We start from the raw sequence: 21,498 nt of genomic DNA, 5'->3' as shown, positions 1-21,498 counted from the left end.
ACAAGCCTCTTGATATAGGAACTAGGAAGGGGGTAAAGAAATAAGAGGAAGTGCCCGCTTACCCAAATTACACCCATAGAAAACGATACCCCGATTTAATCGATTTAGCTGAGGGCCGCCGATCGGAGCACATCTGGTGAAAACTGTCCTCTCGCGTGACCCAAGATCACTCCAAGTGACCAGACAGATGCCGTGCGGGGTGAAAATGACGAATAAAACTGAAAACTTTTCTTGTGAACTGGGCTCATCCCAGGACCCAGGCCCAGTTAATAAACTTTATTCAGTTCCAAATCTCCATACAAACTCTTATATTGCGCATGGGTCTCGCTAGTGAGTGACGAGATCTCCTACGAGTCTAAAGCGGACTTTGCACGCGCTTTCAGCAAACATACTTACGGGTTAAGATTACAGAACGCGTGACTCGCCGATTAACACAAATAGTAACACAGTTAGTTGTTCTTTTAAAGAAAGTTTTAATAGGGTTATTAATTTGGAAGAAATTTGTAGTTAATCACTTCCCATCCCTACTATTATATTATTTTTCTCAAAACATCTTTTTTACATGTTGCGTTACCTACGTCCTGTCACGTAGTGCGCGCGCAAAATCGCATTACATTACGTCGTAAATTAAATTTGCGTTTATGACGTCAAACAAGCTTAATTGCTTATTTTTCTCCAAAGAGATGTTGCGTTCATCATATGGTTAACTCAGCGTCAATTATGAAGAAGAAAAAAGCTTTCATCGGAATTGTACTTTGCTTTCTGATATTTTGCAGCATGTGCGAAGGTAAGGGGGTTGTTTGTTTTAGTTAAGTTTCATAAAGTTTTGAGATGAAAACAATTTTAAATAAGCTCTAATCAACAGAAATGTAGCACATTCAGACCGCGTGGGTAAAAAGGAAAGAAACGGAAAAATCATTTTGAGAGAAAGCTGCAGGACAGGAGAAAAAAATATGAAAGCGTACACCTAAATCATCTCCAGGAAACTTGAACGCTAAGCCTCCAGACATCCAGTCTACGAACAACACTCAGTTACCAATGTTCTTAAAGATAGAGCACAGCTCAGATTAGTAAAAGTGTAATTATTGTTTTATTTTTATTTTTTCAATTGCTAATGTTTTGTAAGATGTATATAGCATCAATTCTTGTAATTTTTTTTAATTTTTTACTTGTCAATAGAATTTCATACAATGTATGTACATACTAGTTATGCAACGCTTTCGAGTGGTATACTATGGAATATCCCACTTGCCACTTGTATTTTCTTGGTATACACACTCGCCTTTGTATTATTGTTGGCTGTATATATTTTCTATGGCATGGTATAAATAACTATTTATTATATAAACATCAGTGAAATACCAGGAAATCTTTCGCACGAAAAAATCATATCTTCACACGTGAAAATAACATGTTATTTTTACATGTGAAGATATCGATTTCAGAACATTTTCTGGCAAGTTTGCCCTGTTTCAATGCTTAATGAGCCAAAGAAAATCGATATTAAGTCGAAACATCCTCAGATTTTCCTCGGCAATCTTCGTCAATCGGCAATCTTCGGAAATTTTCGGAAAATGTTCGGAAACATTCCTACGACCTTCGGACAACATTTTGAAAATCTTCGTAAATCTTCGGAAAACGGTCGGAAATCTTCGGAAAATCGTCAAAAAACATCGTAATTAGTGGGTTTATATAATAAACAGAATATTACATGGTTGCTTGGAGATATGAAGTTTATCTTCTCGTGTTCAAATCAATAGCCCACTCGTTCGCTGCGCTCACTCGTGAGATATCGATTTGAACACTCGAAGATAAATTTCATATCTCCGCGCAACCATGTAATATCCTCTATATATACGTTTTTCCTTTAGTTAGTTAACAGCAGATGTATAGCTACTATGCAGAACCTCTTGCAGGACAGAGTTATTTGTTTTGATTATTTAAGTAAACGTTTTTATTTTGATGCGCTTTACAATGTTGTTATTTACTCCGCTATAAGTAGAAAAAAACGATAAACAAAATGGTTGTTTTTTTAGCCAGTCCCACATTCAGTACAGAGATACTGTTCTTCAATTTCTGATCTATAGCGTTAATATTCAAGCATTGCCAATGATTTATATAATTAGAGAGTAATGAATGGGCACGTTGAAAAAACTAATTTCTCGGCTTTTGAATGATCCACGCCAAAAACAGAAATGAAGTTTTTATAAGAGTCATATACTGAGATATTCAGTTTACATCAAATTTTTAATTGAAAGGTATAATATTAGAGCTGTAGAATTATTTAATTGTATTTAATTTTATATCTTGTTTGTGTTTTTATTTATTTTATTTTATTTTATTATATTTTACACCGGCTAAAGAAAATAGATGAATTAACAAAGCTTCATTGTTTGATCAAAGTATTAATAAATCAACTCCAGTTATAAATAACTAAGTCACCAAAAAACTCTGGGTGGGTATTAGTTTGGGGAAACTTCATTCCATTTGTTAAACTGATCTCCAAATTACTAGAAGATTTCTACCGCAAAATGTAACTTTGTAATTCATAAAATTGAAGGCGGATTCTGATCACAAGTGGATAAAAAAATAACTTGTATTAGTTGCAGATGGAGCATAAACATAGGCGTACGAGGCGGGGGGGCGAGGGGGGCTGCAGCCCCCCCCAGTGCCAAAAGTTTTCGGGCAAAACGCTAAGAATTCGGGCAACAAGCCAGAGAAAAAATAGAAAATAAGCAGACAAATCTCAAAATTACAATCAAAACGAATTATATCAACAGAAAAAATATTGGATATATACCGAACTTCGTGGTTCTAAAGTCCAAATTTCTCATTAATCTGCTTTCGTTTCCTCTTGCAAATTGCTATAATCATATTCGATTTTCTCGCAAATTCTGCACGATTCAGCTGCAATCAGCTTTTTCCATAGTTTGAACGTTTGCGAGCGGTGGACCCAAAAACAAAGCTGCGATACGGTTACAAATGTAAGGAAGCTAATGCTTTTGACTCAAATGAGCTCAAAACTTTCAACAATATGTTTCAACCAGTTCATCTTCTAAATGTTTCACGCATTTTAAATAACTTTCAAGTGGGGGCAAAAACAATGTAAATTGCCTCCCAAAAATACTTTTATTTTTGCTGAACTAAAGTGAATAAATAAAAATTTCCGAAGAAAAAGGATTCAGTGCATTGACATCTTTGGGCAACGTCACGAGATTAATTTAACGCGCGTTCTGTTGTCCATTTCGTATGCCTGTTTATTCGGCTTTCAACCCATGCCATTTTTTTTTCGGGCAACAAGGTCTCCGCCCCCCCAGGTCCAAAGGTGCCCGTACGTACGCCTATGAGCATAAAATCTTTTAAGTCCATTTTAAAGAAACGTAACTCATAAATAAATCAAACGCAACGTACTTTTACAAATTAAAAGTACACTAAGCACCGCATCCCGTCAATACGCCTTGTAAAATCGCTATTTTTATAAGGTCGGGTTGATGGAGGAGGCAAAGGTGGTTTCTTCTGTAAACGCCCTTTGTCTACTCCATCAAACTGACCTCCATCCGCTTCTATGGAACTATTGGGTCACTGGGTTGGAATTTTTCTCTGTTCTACTTACCAAGTCACGGTGAAACGGAAACTTTTGTAATGTAGCCCTTCAGCTGCTTCATATTCAGTTTCCATGGTCAAGCCACTTTATGGTCATGTCGATCAGAATTTATTTTATGTTCTCTATTTCTTAGAGCCCACTTTACGTACTTTACAACTAAACTGATTTTCAAGCAACTTGGGCGCAAAATTCAAGTTTGCGAAAGGAATCCCGCACAGCGTCCTAAAAAGACTGCAAAGCCATAATTTTTTATTTGCTTTGCTTCACTAAACCCCTGTTTTCAATACGGTACAATTTTCTTTTATCATACGACATATCCTGTACAAGGCACTTCCTAATCTTTGATTACTTCTAGTTCATAAATAAAGCAAACACAACGTACTTTACAAAAATAAGGTCGGGTCTGTGGAGGAGGTAAAGATGGTTTCATTTGTAGGTAAACCGCCTTTATCTCCTCCATCAACACGACCCGGCTCCATCCGCTTCTATAGAACTGCGGTAAGGTAAGGTCAGGTAAGCATCAAGTATCTAAAGTATCTAAATCGAATCTAAAGTCAGTCATTATTTAAATGAACAGTGCAACAGACAATCACCATTTAATTGATCTTAAAAGCCTTCTCCCTTCAGAAACATTGAAACATTTTGCCTAGTTTTAAAAGTTATCCTTGCCTTTTGTTTAGTTTTGAGAGTATCTCGATCGTTTTTGGTAAATATTTCAGATAATTCATTCATTTGAAATTTTTAATTCATAAAATTGTAGCTGGATTCCGGTCTAAACTACTGGATAAAAAAAAAGACAATTGTATTTGCTGCAGATGGAGCATAAAATCTTTTAAGGTCATTTTGATGAAGGGAGAAAAGTAATGCATAAATAAAAGCAAACGCAACGTACTTTTGCAAAAGTAGGGTAGGGTTGATTAGGGAGGTCTACGAAAGCCGAGGAGGGACATCAGATTTCAGACTTCAGACTTTAGACTTCAGACTTCAGACTTCAGACTTCAGACTTTAGACTTCTGACTTCTGACTTCAGACTTCGGACTTCGGACTTCGGACTTCAGACTTCAGACTTCAGACTTCCGCCTTTTGAATTCAGAGACTTCCACAATATCGTTTATGGCTTATATATGATCTCTGGACTGTCACACGAGACAAAGGGTTATAAGAGTTATGCAAATAGAGAAAAAGAAATTCCTGGTTTAAATGGATCTTTTGGACAATTTGGCACTTTCTTGCTAAAACTGGACTCAGTTTTTATTAGCTGATTTACGCGCTCTTTCTGATACCACATGGAAAGCAACGGTTCTTGTCCGATCGCCGAAGTTAAGACCTGTTGGGCGGGATTAGTACTTGGATGGGTGACCAACTGAAAATACTCCTTGTTGTGGGCTTTTAATTTTCTTTCTTTCTTCTTCTTACGAAATCAGTAACTTTTCAGGCCCTTCTATTTTTTCCAACGGCTTCATTGACTTGCTTCGGCTTTGTACGTTTCATTGTCTCGATCGAGGCGAGAAAGTCCGAAGGGCAGTCGCCCTACTGAGCTTCTCCTTGAAATCCTCACTCGAAATAAAATCGAAATCCTGGCTCTAGATCGATCTAGAAGGATTAAGAAGATATGCATGCCCTTTATTTTGTGAAATATATTTACTGTTTGTTTGTCCAGTTTTACGTAATTAAGTCCAGAGGTCATGTATAAGCCGTAAACGATATTGTGGCCTATTGTGTGTGAAATAAAGAAAAAAAAATGGTTCCAGGTACCACTGTCTGCAGGTCTGCAAGGTGGGAATTTATTAATGTAATTTTGTTAATAATTAATTAAGTTATTTAAAAAAATCTCTCTACGCCGATTCTCGTTCTGCCGTTACACCGATTACTAACAACCGGATCCGACTCGCCGGATGGATAGCGAATCTGACTTTAAATAGTGGATCTGCCTGATCTAACAACTCAACAACTCGGAGGTCAGCGGAAATTAAGTGTATGCGGAAGTCTGAAGTCTGAAGTCCGAAGTCTGAAGTCTGAAGTCTGAAGTCTGAAGTCTGAAGTTTGAAGTCTGAAATCTGATGTCCCTCCTCGGCTTTCGTAGGAGGTCATGGTTGTTTCCTTTGTAGATAAACCGCCTTTGCCTCCTCTAGCAACACGACCTTTATCCGCTTCTATGGAACTGCGGCAAGGTAAGCATCAAAAAATCTTAAGTGAATATTCAGTTGTTAACGATCACCATTAAATTGATCTTAAAAAAAGCCTTCACTCTTGTAGAAACACTGAAAAAGCTGGCCTTGTTTTTAAAGTTATCCTTGCTTTTTGTATGGTATACAGAGTATCTAGGCTCGATTTTGAATTCCGCCGCCTTCTTGATGCCGAAAAGCGGCTGGAAATCGAGCCGCAGCCCACTCCTCTCAAGTCACGTTCTGCAGAATCCCTACCTCTCCTAAGTCCTCTGTATCTGAATCGTGCATTTTGACGTGTTCCAAAGAGGCTAACCAGCTAACCAACCACCCTCAACACCCCCCAGTTAAATCTGGATCAACGCCGCCGGATATAGCTACATCGGCAAATGAAGCTCCAATCTCGACTACCGCAAGCTCAGTCAGCATTCCCAAAGAAGCTGTAGAACAATAGAGCGCCGTTTCCTTCCGGAAACACCTGACACGGATGGATTCCTCGACCGAATCTTTTAAGACGCCGCTTGCTCCGTGTAGTGACATCTATGTTAACGGAGGAAGATAACGACGACATAGAATCGTTTTGGGATAATTTTAAATTTGATGACCGGGCAAAATAAATTAATAAACAAAGCAAACACAACGTACTTTTACAAACTTACACTAAGCACCGCATCCCGTCAATACGCCTTGTGAAATCGCTAACTTTATAAGGTCCGGTTGGTGGAAGAGGCAAAGGTGGTTTCTTCTGTAAACGTCCTTTGTCTACTCCATCAAACTGACCTCCATCCGCTTCTATGGAGCTATTGGGTCACTGGGTTGGAATTTTTCTCTGTTCCACTTACCAATTGCAAGTAAGGATGAAACAGAAACTTTTGTAATGTAGCATTTTTAGCTGCTTCATATTCAGTTTCCATGGTTAAGTGTCCACTTCATGGTCACGTCGATCACACACGGCACGTACTTTCGATTTAAACTGAATTCCAAGCTACTTGGGCGCAAAATTCAACTGTGCGGAAGGCATCCCTCACGCCTGCTTAGAAGACCGCATAACCATAATGTTCTATTTGCATATCTTCACTAAACCCTCGTTTTCAATTAAGTACAACTTTCCATTTTCACACGACATATCAGACCATATCATCAGACTGTAGAACGCAGTTCCTTATCTTAGATGACAACAAGTTCATAAATAAAGTTGTAAAATTCATTAATTATTCATGAGGGTGCAAGCCAATCCCAGCACAGTATTCAGATCACATGTACACAGCTGTAAACTCCAATACAAATCAAACAATAGAATTAACTTTTGATAAAAACTCCTGCTCAGCTAATTAGTATTCATTAACTTTTGATACAGATCTCTACTGATTCGCATAACAATACTTTGCAATCAATTTATTATTTTCATTTCACAAGTAGAATAAAATATTCGCGTCCGATCTGTATGGGTGTTTACAATGGCTCGCCTATCGGCTCACCATTGTAACGGCCCTTACAGATCTCCCGCTCATATTTTATCTACTACTAAACACATCTTACTTCAAAACTTTTATTAATTTTAATTAATTTTAATTAAAATTCCTATTGTCTTTTTAATTTTTAGTATTTATACCTAATCACATATTATTATCGCCGTCTTTTTAAATTTTTAAACGGAGTTTATGATGTTCTTATCGAATATCTTATCGTAAATTTTGATTGTAGAGTGTTTTACAAAATCGCTACTTTAACGTGTAAACACAACGTACTTTACAAAACTAAGGTCGGATTTGTGGAAGAGGCAAAGGTGGTTTCATTTGTAGGTAAACCGCCTTTGTCTTCTCCATCAACCCGACCTCCATCCGCTTCTACAGAACTGCGGCAATGTAAGCATCAAGTATCTAAAATATCTAAATCGAATCTAAAGTCAGTCATTACTTTAAATGAACAGTGCAACAGACAATCACCATTGAATTGGTCTTAAAAGCCTTCTCTCTTCAGAAACACTGGAAATCTTTGCCTAGTTTTAAAAGTTATCCTTGCCTTTTGAATTGTTTAGTATTCAGAGTATCTCGATCGTTTTTGGTAAATATTTCAGATAATTCATTCATTTGAAATTTGTAATTTATAAAATTGTGGCCGGATTCTGATCTAAATTACTGGATACAAAAAGACAATTGCATTCGCTGCAGATGGAGCATAAAATCTTTTTAAGGCCATTTTGATGAAGGGAGAAAAGTAATTCATAAATAAAGCAAACGTAACGTACTTTTGCAAAAGTAGGGTTGGGTTGGTTAAGGAGGTCAAGTGGTTTCTTATGTAGGTAAACCGCCTTTGTCTCCTCCAACAACCCGACCTCCATCCGATTTTATGCAAAAGAGGCAAGGTAAGCATCAAGTCAGTCATTATTTGAACGACCAGTCAACAGACACTGAATCACCATTTAAATTGATATTAAAAGCCTTCCCTATTGTTCCCCACTGAAAACGTTTGGCTAGTTTTAACAGTTATCCTAGCCTTTTGTTTGGTATTCAGAGTATCTCGATCGTGTTTGGTAAATATTTTAGTAATAATTAGTAATAATTAGTTGCGTTATTTTTACAGGATAGTCAATTATTGGCGGACGAAGGGCTTTGGAGAATTGGCGTTTTATCAAGCATCTTACATCCGGGCAATATTCTAGTGGTTTCCATGGTGATCTTAACACGGCCCCGGCCCAAGCTCGAGTTCGGATAGCTCGAACCGAAGTCTAGCGCGCTAACCGTTGGGCCACCTCGACTCCAGTGGTGCACATAATTACCTTTAAATCGAAAAAAACTTCGCTAGAGTAAATAGCACCAAACCAAATAATAACAAGGTCAGGATTGTTAAGATAAGTGACGGATTGCAAACGATGGCCTCCTCTTTGTGCTAAAACACTTCCCTGTGACTCGCAGCCAGCCTCACTCGATTTGGTGGGAAATTTTCATTCATGGCCTCACCAAATGCAGCACTTTGTCAAATTTGTATGTATTATGAATTGGATATAGTTCTAAATCATTGAATTAATATTTGCTACCTTATTTTCTTTTTTCAAATTTAACTCATTGACTCCCGGAGATTTTTTAAAAAACGCATATTTTGGACGTTTTTGACATTTTCTCGTCATTTATGAGCAAATTAAGCTCCAAACTACTCAAAAAGGCACTTGCAACCTGGAAGCATGCCTTTCTTTCCACAATCACCCGAGTTTAGCTCATTGTTGTTCAGGCCATTGTTGCCTTTCCTTTTTCTCCTTTTCTTATCTTTTTGCTGCAGTTATTGGCCTATAACTGGGCTTGCTTGCAGTTTAGGAATTTTCGAGAAAGTGCCATACAAACAGGAAATACTCGCCATTAAAGAACCATGGGTTACTGAGGCAAATTCTCCTACGAATTTTTATACTTAGGCATTTTTGTGGGTATTTCAAGTACAATTGACCCAATCACTCTAATTGGGGCATCATCGGAAAGAGCTTTTCCTCCTGCAGAGTTGAGTGTAAGTGATGCCTTTTTGATCAAAGATGATGACGTCACAAGTGGAAGAAAGAGCAACGATCGTCAAGGCCGGTTTAGGCCGTCACGGGAGCCAATGGTTCAATGAACAGATTTAATTTGATGTCTGACCAGCCCCGTTTTCATTGGTTTTTTGTTATGTTTTATTGTGTTCAGTTTTATCAAGAGCAAGATCTTGGTTTAATAATTTGTTGTTGATACGGGAGCAGTGGATTTTTAAGGGGAAAAAAATTCCAAGGCGAAAGAGGTTTTATAAAAAATACAATGATTTATTCTTGGTTACAGGGTGTTGATTACTTGGCTTTTTATTCTATCTCTTGATACCTTTTAGTTGCAACATGCAATTTTCTTAATTTTCCAGTCTCTTTTTATTGGAATTATATCAGCCTAGCGAAAATTATTTATTTATTTATTTTTTATTTCACAACCAAAATCATTTTTATCTTTTTACTTAGATTTACACTTTAATTCACCAAGAAAAAGAAATGTTTATTGATGGACACCAAGCGCGTTCTACAGAAATTGCGCGAATAAGATTGGCGTCGTGATTATGCGAACGTTACCTTCAAAGGCGTAAAACTGCCATCTATCGCTTTAACAATAATAATATTATCATAATATTAATATTATTATCTCATAATATTAGAAAATAGCTGAGATATCGATTTTTCCTTAATCATCATCGTCATCATCATTGAAAAGATGGAAAATACAAAATTCCTTATCGCCTGTAAACTTATTTGTTGATTTTTCGAAACAAAACTCACGTGTTTTTTTTTAAGACGTGTTTTCGTGCGAGCGCAGATGAGCTTTCAAACTCTTTAAATTTATGTAGCCCTTTTCACACACATGGCAAGAAAGTGGCCTTTCCCCAGTATGTAAACAAATGTGTAACTTCATCCTTTGATAGCTGCTCAAATGTTTTCCACAGACCCAGCACTCGTGAGTTTCACTACCATGTACCTTACTGCGGTGTAATGTGAGATCTTCCTTGCGCGAAAAACATTTGTTACAATTTGTGCATCTGTGAGTCTTTTCGCGTGTGTGGGTGCGCTCGTGTTTTCGCCAGTGGGAATTAAGAGTAAATACTTTATCACAGTATCCACACCTGTAAAGCTTCAGTCCCTTTTTCTCAGCCTCCTCTACTCGCACTTCGATAGGTATGTGGACCAGTCTATGTTTAGTAAGAGAAGAACTAATTCGAAAACGCTTTTCACACTTGTCGCATTTATAAGGCTTCTCTCCAGTGTGGATACGCTGATGGATGTGAAAATCTGCGACACGTGCAAAGCTGTTTCCACAATCATTGCACTTGAAAGGCTTTTCCGGCCGATTGCTACTATGCGTCCTTGAGTGCCCAACAAGAGTTGAACTCTGAGCGAAACATCTCCCACATTCTGAACATTTGTAGGGTTTTTCTCCAGTGTGAATCCTTAGATGTTCACGAAGTGAAGGCTCGCAAGACATCAGTTTACCACAGACGTGGCAGCGACAGCTCCGTTTCCCATCTGAACTATGAATCCTTTTGTGTCTAATAAGAGCGCTTCTTTGGGTATACTGCTTGTCACAGAGGTTGCAATGGAACTGTTTAACTTCAGAATGGACAGGCAAGTGATTCTCGAGTGTATCTTTCCTTCCAAAAGTCTTACCACACTGGTTACACTGAAACGCCTTTGATTTGTTGAGGCCGCGACAGTGATGACTGTCAAGTGCTGGTATGTCATCGAAACTCCGCCCACAATCCGAACATTTAAATCGTCTTTCAGCTTTGTGTTGTTTAACGTGTTCCCGTCTGGACTCATTATCCATGAAGTCTTCGCCACAAACGGTGCACTTGAAAGGAACGTCCGTATGGGTTTGAAAGTGTTTGCGGAGTAGAACTGAGGTTTTAAAACGCTGGTTACACTGACTACAACAGTAATCCTTGTCTTTACTCGATTGTGGCACTGCGGCTGAGTTGTTTAGCATCTCAACGACACTACTAGAGCTATCTGAGGTTGCTTCCATATCATTAGCCGTAGAAGTTGTCGAAGTAACAGTGCCAGGGTCGGCCAGAACTGGCAGGAGAGCTGTGTTCAGCTGTGTTCAGTCTGGTACACTGAAAAGAAAGTTACTATTAGTCCTTGATTTGTACGATGTATATAACTTTGCTATACGCAATAAATGGTGTTTGGATGGGCTAAAGAGCCATGGCGCAGTTCAGATTATTCACTTACAGAAGAGGCAAACTAAGAATTGTTTTTGCTGAAGACAAAACTTTTAGTGGACCATATGTGAAACAAAAGCCGTCCAAGTCAAACACAAAATACCTGGTCACAGGGTGCTGGGAATTTCTGGTGGGAAACAGGTGGAACACTTTTCCGGCGAAAGAGAGGGAAACACAACGATCGAGAACGAGATGAGAATTTGTTAAAAGAACATAAATCATTGTAAGAAAAAAAACTATAGAAAAGCCATAGCATCTATTCTGTCATGTAAATTGATCGGCGTGATTAGTAATGATTAATAAGTGGAGTGAGGTCTTAGGCTATTGCATTTTGCATTGTTTTATTAGGAGCTTTGGTCGATCCACGGCATCATCGGAGAATAAGGAAAAAATTCAGGTCTACAGTGCAGGCTATAAAATGACATTGTGGCGTAAGTGACACGAATAATAACTGTATAATATATTTACATTTGGTGCCTGGGATGATGCCAGAAAGATTTCCGGATTAAAATTTGTTTCGCACCATAAAACCGTCTAATGTTTGATTTGGGTTTAAGTCAAAGCCAAAGTCAAGATGTATCAGCGGTAATTACCTTTCAGTTGACAGCCAGTTGGAATCGCCCACAGCGCCGTATCAGCAAGGAGGTTAGAATGAAGCCAGGAATCTGCTGCGAAATCGAATGGCAGATAACGTTTGATTAAACTCTATAGTCCAGTATAATAATTTTTTTTCTAAGGTCTTTTTCTTAAATGTTTTTGTTAAATAATTAATGTCATGTATTCAACAGGTGCCTTATCAGTTTCAACCTTCAATATTCTAAGTTAATTGTCGGAATTTCTGGAAGTTTGAAGAATAATACAGTCGGATAAATGGTTTCTAGAATGATCTTAAAGTAAAATCGTAGAATCGGACACTACAGTCGAAATGAAATAATTGTTAAAATCTCTGCTGGTAAATTGGAGATGTATACAAGCACGCGAGTGACGTTACGACTCAGATAAGACTCAGACAAACAAAACGAAATGGCGGACGATTTTTCTAAAACACTTCTAAAGCAGCCGGTATTCCTAAGACACTTACACAAAACGAAAACTTCACCTAGATTCCTTCTATTTCTCTCAGAACACGCTGATGTCTTTGAGCCTCGTGGCCATTATATTCATTTGGATTCTATTTTTAGACCTCGCGCGCTTCGCTATTGGGTCTTTGACTGTTTGTGTTTTTGTTTGCATCACAGTTTCACATCTTAGAGTCCAAGAGTGAACGGCCTTAAAAGCAAAAGGATTATGGTTGTTAATTTTTGCGGGTAAAAAGATTCTTTAGATTACGTTGCTGCCACTTTGCAAAAGCAACCACGTGCACGCTAGCGCTAATGTCAGCTGTAATTTTATAAAACTGCCTTTGTTAAACCGTATGCAAATTACCTGAAAATGTAACAGGTCAGGAATAGGCGGCAAAAGAAGAAGACATTTTAGAGTGCGTGATCGCCTATCGTGGAAAAATAGGGAATAGGGAATACGAGTTCAGCTCTGGCCAGAATGTCAAGGTGCGCAGTACCGGCTTTCACCGTGTTTATCCCCAACTGAGATCAACTGGCGTTTCTGTACATAAATACAGCAAATGAAAATTCCTGGTCAACACAGACTAAGTAAAAATAATAGGCAACCGCGAAACCTCAGTCATGATAAATTTCGTGCCTTGGCCAAAAGTTTAAAAATAATGTGAGTCGAGTGTGGCGTCGGTGAATTTGAACTCGATGAAAGCGAATGCATATCTTCGTTTGGCCAGGTAGCGGCGAGCGACAAATGTGGCTCTTTAGGCTCGTAGCTAGAACGATTAAAAGAAAATATCGTTCGTCTATAATTAAAAAAAAAAAAATCGTTCAATTTCTGAGGCCTTTTTACTGCTTACCGACGATAATGCTCGCGGGTTTTTTTCTGTGTGGGATGAATTTACTGCGTTCATTCGTAATACATTCCGTCCCTCATACGATAAAGTGTCATATTTACCTCTTTTTAGAGTATTCTTTAAATGTAATTTAAATTTTACATCATTTATACTCTTTGTACAACTGAGAAACGAACTTACCTTGCTTTCAATAGCTTCAGATCTTGTGGAAAACTTGATTTTCTTTTTCTTTCAAGGCCTAAATTGAAACGCAGAATTCGAAGAGCAAGCTTCGATACCTGTCGCACATGTTGCGACGAAACTAAATCTATTGTTGTGGATTTGATAAAAAGAAGCAAGCTTTGCATTTGAATAATCTTTTCAAAGATCCTTTTGTTTGTGCTATCAAATCTTTTGAGTTGAAGTAAAGGCCCACTTTGAAAAAGAGCGATGGCATGGGCCGAGAATATGCACGCGAGCGTTTTATATGGGATTATTTGGGGAAAAGCGCCAAATTCAAAACCGGCACCGGGGCACAAGAGCTGCTGTGTGCTTTTGTGTCCGAATGATTGCACGACATTGGATGTCACTTTTCACAGGATACCGTAGGAGAGAAACCTTCCCCGGAAGCTCATACGTTTGAAACGTAACGATAATTTAAAAATTCACTCGAAAACACGCGCATCTGCTCAGCTCATTGGAGCGGTGGTAGAGTGGTGAACAGGTCACAACACTTGCCAAGTAATTTTCGCGTAGTTAGATCGTGAATGAGTAGCGAAAACTCCTGGATTGCTAGCACTGAGGATGGCAAAGTCAAGAAAGTATCCAAAAAGTTAAGCATGATTTACATGGCAGATATGCGAACAACAACTTCACGGGACTTCAAGACTATAGCTCATGTTTATAGAACAAAAAAGCGATGGTTTGCCAGTGGCAATTTGTTGAATACAACGATATTTTCTTTCAGTAAGAGATGCAAAATTTGCATAGGAAGGTTATCCTTCCTACCGTCACGAGAGGAAACCCCAGGAAATAGCTATGAATTTGCACATGAATAGACTAAAGGCAGTGCTTAACTCTACGTCAGTCATATTTTCAATAGAAAACATGTTTGTACGATAGAACACATGTTTGTATAATGTCAGTATTTTTTAATAGAACAAATGTTCATGTATTGTTAACTAGTAGATATTTTACATATCAATTGATCAACACGTGCAATTTCAAAGCATCAACTTAGATCGACAAGGCGAAATATATTCAGAACCTAATCAGATGTACCCTTCGTTACTATCATGGAGATTGAGATTTAGCCAATCGGATGTTCTGTAGTCATCTTTCATACACGCCTGCTAGTGTTTAAGCCATTGTATTTCTTTGTATAAGCGAACACCTGTGTTTACTCTAGGTGGCATATAAGCAACACGAAAATCGTATGAAACTATTGGGTCACTGGGTTGGAAGTTTTCCCTATTACACTTACCAAGCCACGTTGAAACGAAAACTTTTGTAATGTAGCCCTTCAGCTGCTTCATATTCAGTTTCTATGGTTAAGTGTCCACCTTATGGTCATGTCGATCAGAATTTCTTTCATGTACTCTTCTTTCTTAGAGCCCATTGTAAATAGTACTTTACAGCTTAACTGATTTCCAAGCAACTTGGGCGCAAAATTCAAGTTTGCAAAAGGAATCCCGTACGGCCTGCTAAGAACACTGCATAGCCATAATTTCCTATTTGCTTTTCTTCAAATGGTCGTTTTATTAGCCTGTGAACAGGCCCCCGAGTGGGTTTTGCGCGAGCGAAGAGAGCGGCGAACGCGCGAACGCGAGCAAAGCGAGCGGAAGAGCGGAGCCTGAGAGGGAGTACGGGGGCGCTCTTCCCCCGCTCTTTCGCTCACTTAGCTCGCGTTCGCCACTCGCTACGCTCGCGTAACCCCACTCGGGAGCCTGTTCACAGGCTACGTTTTATTCCATTAAGTACAATTTTTCATTATCAAACGACATATCCTAAAGAACGCACTTCTTAATCTGTAATTACTACAAGTTCATAAATAAAGCAAACACAGCGTACTTTACAAAAATAAGGTCGGGTCTGTGGAGGAGGCAAAGGTGATTTCATTTGTAGGTAAACCGCCTTTGCCTTCTCCATCAACCCGACCTCAAACCGCTTCTACAGAATTTAAGCATCAAGTATCTAAAGTGAATAGTCATTCATTATTTAAACGAACAGTAAAACAGATAATCACCATTAAATTGATCTTAAAAGCCTTCCCTCTTGTAGAAACACTGAAAAAGCTGGCCTAGTTTTAAAAGTTATCCTAGCTTTCTGTTTGGTATACAGAGCATCTCGATCGTTTTTGGTAAATATTTCAGATTCATTCATTTATTTATTAAATTTGTATTTTATAAAATTATAGGCGGATTCTGATCTAAAGTACTGGATAAAAAAGTCAATTACATTCGCTGCAGATGGAGCATAATTCTTTTTAAGGCCATTTTGATGAAGGGAGAAAAGTAATTCAAAATAAAGCAAACACAACGTACTTTGCAAAAGTAGGGTAGGGTTGATTAGGGAGGTCATGGTTGTTTCCTTTGTAGGTAAACCGCCTTTGCCTCCACTAGCAACACGACCTCCATCTGCTTCTATGGAACTGCGGCAATGTTAGCATCAAGTATCTAAAGTGAATAGTCAGTCATTATTTAAATGAACAGTAAAACAGATAATCAGCATTAAATTGATCTTAAAAGCCTTCCTTCTTGTAGAAAAACTGAAAAGCTAGCTTAGTTTTAAAAGTTAATTACCTTGCCTTTTGTTAAATATTCAGTGTCTCGATCATTTTTGGTAAAAATTTCAGATTCATTAATTAATTAATTCATTTATTCATTCATTAAATTTGTAATCGATAAAATTGTAGCCGGATTCTGATTTAAAGTACTGGATAAAAAAAGACAACTGCATTCGCTGCAGATAAAGCATAAAATCTTTTAAAGGCCATTTTGATGAAGGGACAAAAGTAATTCATAAATATAGCAAACGCAACGTACTTATGCAAAAGTAGGGTCGGGTTGGTTAACGAGGCCAAGGTGGTTTCTTTTGTAGGTAAACCGCCCATGTCTTCTCTAGCAACACGACCTCTATCCGTTTCTATGGTCTTCTATGGAACTGTGGCAAGGTAAACAGTAATTTGAACAAACAGTCAACAGACAGTCATCGTTAAATTGATCTTAAAAGCATTTCCTCTTGCGGAAACATTGAAAAAAAAATTGCCAACTTTAAAAAAATAATCAAGCCTCGTTTTTGGTAGATCTTTCAGTTTCTTTTCAGTAATAAGTTGCGTTATTTTTTCAGGAAAGTTAATGATTGGCGGACGAAATGCTTTGGACATGTTGGAGAATCGGCGTTTTATCAAGCATCATACATCCGGGCAACCCGGACCGCTCGATCCCGAGTCCAGCGCGCTAACCGTTAGACCACCGCGCCTTCAGCGTGCTCATACTTACCTTTAAATCGAGTAGATTCAAACTAAACCAACTGACAGCAAGATCAGGCTGGTTAAGATTAGTGACGGAATACAAACGATGACAGATACGTCATCTTTGCGTGCTTGTGAGAAACAGCCCCAATCTCTTTGGCGGGGAAATTTTCCTTCATGGCGGCCTCACCAAATGCAGTACATTCTCCGGCCCTTATGTCGCATTAGTATGTATTATGTATTTGATATACTTTTTAATCATTGAATCAATATTTGCTACCTTATTTTCTTTTTTTTCAGATATTAATGAACAAATTTGATTAGATATCTGACCAGCTCCATTTTGTATTTTGTGTACTATCCTGTTCAGTTTTATCCTTTGTTGTTCATACTTTGCGTCAAGCAGTGAATTTTTAGAGACAAAAAGAGCTACAATACGGAAGAAGTTCTGAAAAAAAAAAATGATTTACTCTTGTTACAGTGTGTTGATTACTTGTTTTTTTTTATTCTTTCTCTTGATATCTGTTGGGAAGTTTGCATCTAGCAACATGCAATGTCTCATTTTTCCAAGTCCCTATTAATTGACATTATAACAGCTTGACGAGAAATGACTTCACACACATTGTTCTTTATTATTATTTTACTTTACTTCAACAATTAAAAACCAAAGTTATATATAGAAGCAGTTTCATTGAGCAAGAGCAACTTATAAATAATGATAGACACTTAGCGCATTCTACTGGAATTCCTCGAAAATGATCTCGCTCCGTTACCGTCGCCTCTTCGCTGATAAACCGTGATTGTGCGTGCGTTACCTTCAATGGGCATAAGTGCGATCTATCGCTTCAAAAATATATCGATCACGCTTCTTTATAATCTCATAATATTAGAAAATGGCTGAGAAATCGATTTTTCGGGTATCTTTCTTACAGATCGTCATCATCATCATCGTCATCGTCGACGGCGGCGGGGTCGCCATCATCATTATCATCATCATTATCATATTCATCATCATCATCATCATCGTCATCATCGTCATCATCATTATCACTCTTCGCGCTGGTAGGCGAACAAGGCCAAATTGCATATCGGCGTATAAAGGTAACCGACTGATTAACTTAAGAAAGATTGAAAATACAAAATTTCTTATCGCCTTTAAACCTCATTAATGGTTTAAAACAAATCTCACGCTGGGTTTAATGTGGAAACAAAATCCAGATTTCCTTTATCGGAATTGTTTTCGTGTGTGCGCAGATGCGCTTTCAGGGTCTTTTCGTTTATAAAGCCCTTTCCACACACATGACAAGAAAGTGGCCTTTCCCCAGTATGTAAACAAATGTGCAACTTCATCCTATGATAGCTGCTCAAAAGTTTTCCACAGACCCAGCACTCGTGTGTTTCACCACAACCGTGTACCTTACTGCGGTGTAATGTGAGATCTTCCTTGCGCGAAAAACGATTATTACAGTCAATACATTTGTGGCGTTTTTCTCTTGTATGGGTGCGCTCGTGTCTTCGCAAGTTTGAGTTAAGTGTAAATACTTTATCACAGTAACCGCACTTAAGTCTTATTCCCTCTTTTGCAGCCTCCTCTACTCGCATTTCGATAGGTATGTGGACCGGCTTATGTTTAGTAAGAGATGAACTATCTCGAAAACGCTTTCCACAAGTATCGCATTTATGAGGCTTCTCTCCAGTGTGGATTCGCTGATGTATGTGAAAATCTGCGACACGTGCAAAGCTTTTTCCACACTCAGTGCACTTGAAAGGCTTTTCCTGATGGCTAGTATGCGTCCTTAAGTGCCCAACAAGAGTTGAACTCTGAGCGAAACATCTCCCACATTCTGAACATTTGTAGGGCTTTTCTCCAGTGTGAATCCTTAGATGTTCACGAAGTGAAGGCTCGCAAGTCATCAGTTTACCGCAAACTTGGCATCGACAGCTCTGTTCCCCATCTGAACTATGAATCCGTTTGTGTCTGATAAGAGCGCTTCTTTGGGTATACTGCTTGTCACAAAGGTTGCAACTGAACTGCTTAACTTCAGAATGAATAGGCAAGTGATTCTCGAGAGTATCTTTTCTATCAAAAGTCTTACCACACTGCTTACACTGAAACGTCTTTGATTTCTTGAGACCGCGACATTGATGACTGTCAAGTGCTGGTATGTCATCGAAACTCCGCCCACAATCCGAACATTTAAATCGTCTTTCAGCTTTGTGTTGTTTAACATGTTCCCGCCTGGACTCATAATCCATGAAGCCTTCGCCACAAACGGTGCACTTGAAAGAAAATTCCGTATGCGAACGAAAGTGTTTTCGGAGTTGTATTGAGGTTTTAAAACGCTGGTTACACTGACTACAATAGTATCCTTCGTCTTCTCTCAATTGGGGCACTGCTGCTGAGTGTGCTAGTATCTCAACGACACTACTAGTACCTGAGGATGCTTCCATATCATCAGCTTTAGAAGTAGACGATGTATCAGTGTTGGGGTCGGCTAGAACTGGCAGGAGAGCTGAGTTGTTTTATTCTGGCACACAGAAAATAAAGTTTCTATTAGTCAATGATTTTTGCGATGCATAAATTTTCATAAGAAATTAGTAGTGTTTCAATGGGTTAAAGAGCCCATAACCTGCGAGATCAGGCGTTATTTTATACGCTGCGGAAGGGTCAACTCTTTCCCTCCGCTGCGAAAAAAAAGAAAGCCTGATCGCAGGCTAATAGAGCCATAGCGTAATTGATTGTTCACTGACGGAAGAGGCAATCTAAGGTCATCTTAAGAATTGTTATTTTGTTGAAGGCATCGCTATTAGTGGAGCTTGGTTTAAGTCGACCAAGTCAATAAACACACAATACCTGGTTCTAATGTGACAACGGGTTTTGTCGCTCTGAACTCTTGAAACGGGAAATGGGCGATGAGAGGCCCCCTCGGCTGAAAACTGACTCCCTTGACTCGACTAAACTGAACTGAACTGAACTGAACTGGGGATAGCTCAGAGCAACCTCGCTTGCTGCGGGAGAGGAACTTGTCACGGGTTCCAAAGTACCGTCGGATCTGCTGCAACTGGAATCAGGACACAAGAACTTGGACTTCACACGTTTATTTCTTCGTCTCGGCGTATTAAAATCGATCTTCTATGTAAATCATGTAAATCAACTCAACAATGATAGCAGCACTCTTTATATACTAACGCTAAACCTGATTGCAACATACAAAGTATAATTGAAAGAAGGCTGAGCAAAGTCAACAAACAACACAAAGGCAAAGTGAATAAGTTCAGCTGGCAAGTTTGTAGACGAAAGTACAGCTAAATAAAATTTAATTAGAAGCATTTTAAACTAAAAAGTAAGATTGAATAGAGTCGGCATATTTGAAATCGTAAACTAACCAAACTCAATTACGGACAAAAACTAAAACAATAGGATACATCTGTCGAATGTATATTCAACCCAGAAAGCTGCCTAAATTTGAATTGTTTTCGGTGATGGACAAAACGAAAATTGAAATTAACTTCTTTTATATTTTTTCTTGAATAACACCCTAGTTTAAACAGTTTAAACAGCGACAACTACACGCACGGTTATTTACTTTATGTAAAAGTAATCTACTTAGCATATAAATCGCTGTTTGCCTATAAAACTCATATTTGCACAGTTTGCTGGTGAAGCTAACTCTAAAAGAATAGAGGTCCTATTTTATGATAATTTCCCTCAACATTGGTAAATCTTTCCTGACACAAAGCCTGTTGGGAATTTCTGGTGGGAAACTGGTGGAACACTTTTCCGGTGAAAGAGAAACGCAGCGAGGGACGAGATAAGAATTTGTTAAAAGAACTTATTGTAAGAAAAAAACTATAGAAAATCCATAACAACTGTTATGTCATATACATTGATCGGCGTAATTATAATGACTAAATAAGTCGAGTGAAGCCTTACGCATCTGTATTTTACATGTATTTTATTCGGAGCTTTCGCCGGCCCACGGAATAAGGAAAAATATTCTACAGTGCAGGCTATAAAATGAAATTGTGGCGTAGGTGAAACGAATAATAACTGTATAATATATTTATATTTAGTGCCTGGGAAGATGGAAAAAAAGATTTCCGGCTTGAAATTTGTTACGCATCATAAAACCGTCTACTGTTTAATTTGGACCTGAGTCAAAGTTGAAATAATATGTAACAGTGGTAATTACCTTTCAGTTAGCAACACCAGTTGCAAACGCACACAGTGCCAATATCACCGGAGGGTAAGGAGTAAGCCAGGAATCTGTTGCGTAATCGAATCACAGATAACGTTTGAATGAACTCTATTGTCCAGTATCATATACTTTAAAATATCTTTTTCGTAGATGTTTTTGTTAAATAATTAATATCAGGTATTCAACAGGTGCCCTAACAGTTTCAATCGTCAATATTCTAAGTTCAATTTATCAATCTCCTTATTTACTGTTTGTCGTTATTTTTTTCAAAGGTTATTTTTCCTTTTTTTTTTTTTTTTTTTTTTTTTTTTTTTTTTTTTTTTGTTTTGGGGGGGGGGGTAAAAAAAAAAAAAAAAAAAAAAAAAAAAAAAGAAGGGGGGGGGGGGGGGGCCCAAAGGGGGGGGGAAAAAAAAAAAAAAAAAAAAAAAGGGGGAAAGAAAGAAAAAAAAAGA

General features: G+C 38.2%; 2 protein-coding genes and 1 long non-coding RNA gene across 8 annotated transcripts; 1 reads left to right on the top strand and 2 right to left on the bottom strand.

The window, feature by feature from the left end:
• The first annotated feature begins 662 nt into the window (after positions 1-662).
• LOC144657141 (uncharacterized) lies at positions 663-18,576 on the top strand. Of its 3 annotated transcripts, XR_013571472.1 has the most exons (4): positions 663-787; positions 16,724-17,074; positions 17,780-17,948; positions 18,434-18,576. It is a non-coding gene; the product is annotated as an uncharacterized LOC144657141 (long non-coding RNA). The 3 variants fall into 3 exon arrangements; XR_013571470.1 differs by lacking the exons at positions 17,780-17,948; positions 18,434-18,576 and having other exon boundaries at positions 16,724-17,321; XR_013571471.1 differs by lacking the exons at positions 16,724-17,074; positions 17,780-17,948; positions 18,434-18,576 and adding an exon at positions 866-1,305.
• On the bottom strand, positions 9,595-14,284 carry LOC144657126 (zinc finger and BTB domain-containing protein 41-like). 2 transcript variants are annotated; one of them, XM_078517436.1, is made up of 2 exons: positions 13,577-14,284; positions 9,595-11,379 (listed from the first exon to the last, which is right to left on the bottom strand). In XM_078517436.1, the coding sequence occupies exon 2, from the start codon at positions 11,286-11,288 to the stop codon at positions 10,059-10,061; it is 1,230 nt and encodes a 409-aa protein (XP_078373562.1). In that variant the 5' UTR covers positions 11,289-11,379; positions 13,577-14,284; the 3' UTR covers positions 9,595-10,058. The 2 variants fall into 2 exon arrangements, with proteins under 2 accessions (XP_078373562.1, XP_078373569.1); XM_078517443.1 differs by lacking the exon at positions 13,577-14,284 and adding an exon at positions 12,081-12,202.
• LOC144657108 (uncharacterized) lies at positions 17,369-21,289 on the bottom strand. 3 transcript variants are annotated; one of them, XM_078517414.1, is made up of 3 exons: positions 21,041-21,136; positions 19,702-19,909; positions 17,369-19,375 (listed from the first exon to the last, which is right to left on the bottom strand). In XM_078517414.1, the coding sequence occupies exon 3, from the start codon at positions 19,296-19,298 to the stop codon at positions 18,033-18,035; it is 1,266 nt and encodes a 421-aa protein (XP_078373540.1). In that variant the 5' UTR covers positions 19,299-19,375; positions 19,702-19,909; positions 21,041-21,136; the 3' UTR covers positions 17,369-18,032. The 3 variants fall into 3 exon arrangements, with proteins under 3 accessions (XP_078373540.1, XP_078373549.1, XP_078373534.1); XM_078517423.1 differs by having other exon boundaries at positions 17,369-19,306; positions 19,702-21,289; XM_078517408.1 differs by having other exon boundaries at positions 19,702-21,288.
• Between the last annotated feature and the right edge of the window lie 209 nt (positions 21,290-21,498).

This window comes from Oculina patagonica, chromosome 1 (genome assembly GCF_052425735.1).
Source record: "Oculina patagonica isolate OP01 chromosome 1, crgOcupat, whole genome shotgun sequence".
Lineage (NCBI taxonomy): Eukaryota > Metazoa > Cnidaria > Anthozoa > Scleractinia > Oculinidae > Oculina > Oculina patagonica.
Note: the sequence above shows the minus strand (reverse complement) of the source record. Positions and strands in the feature narration are given on the sequence as shown.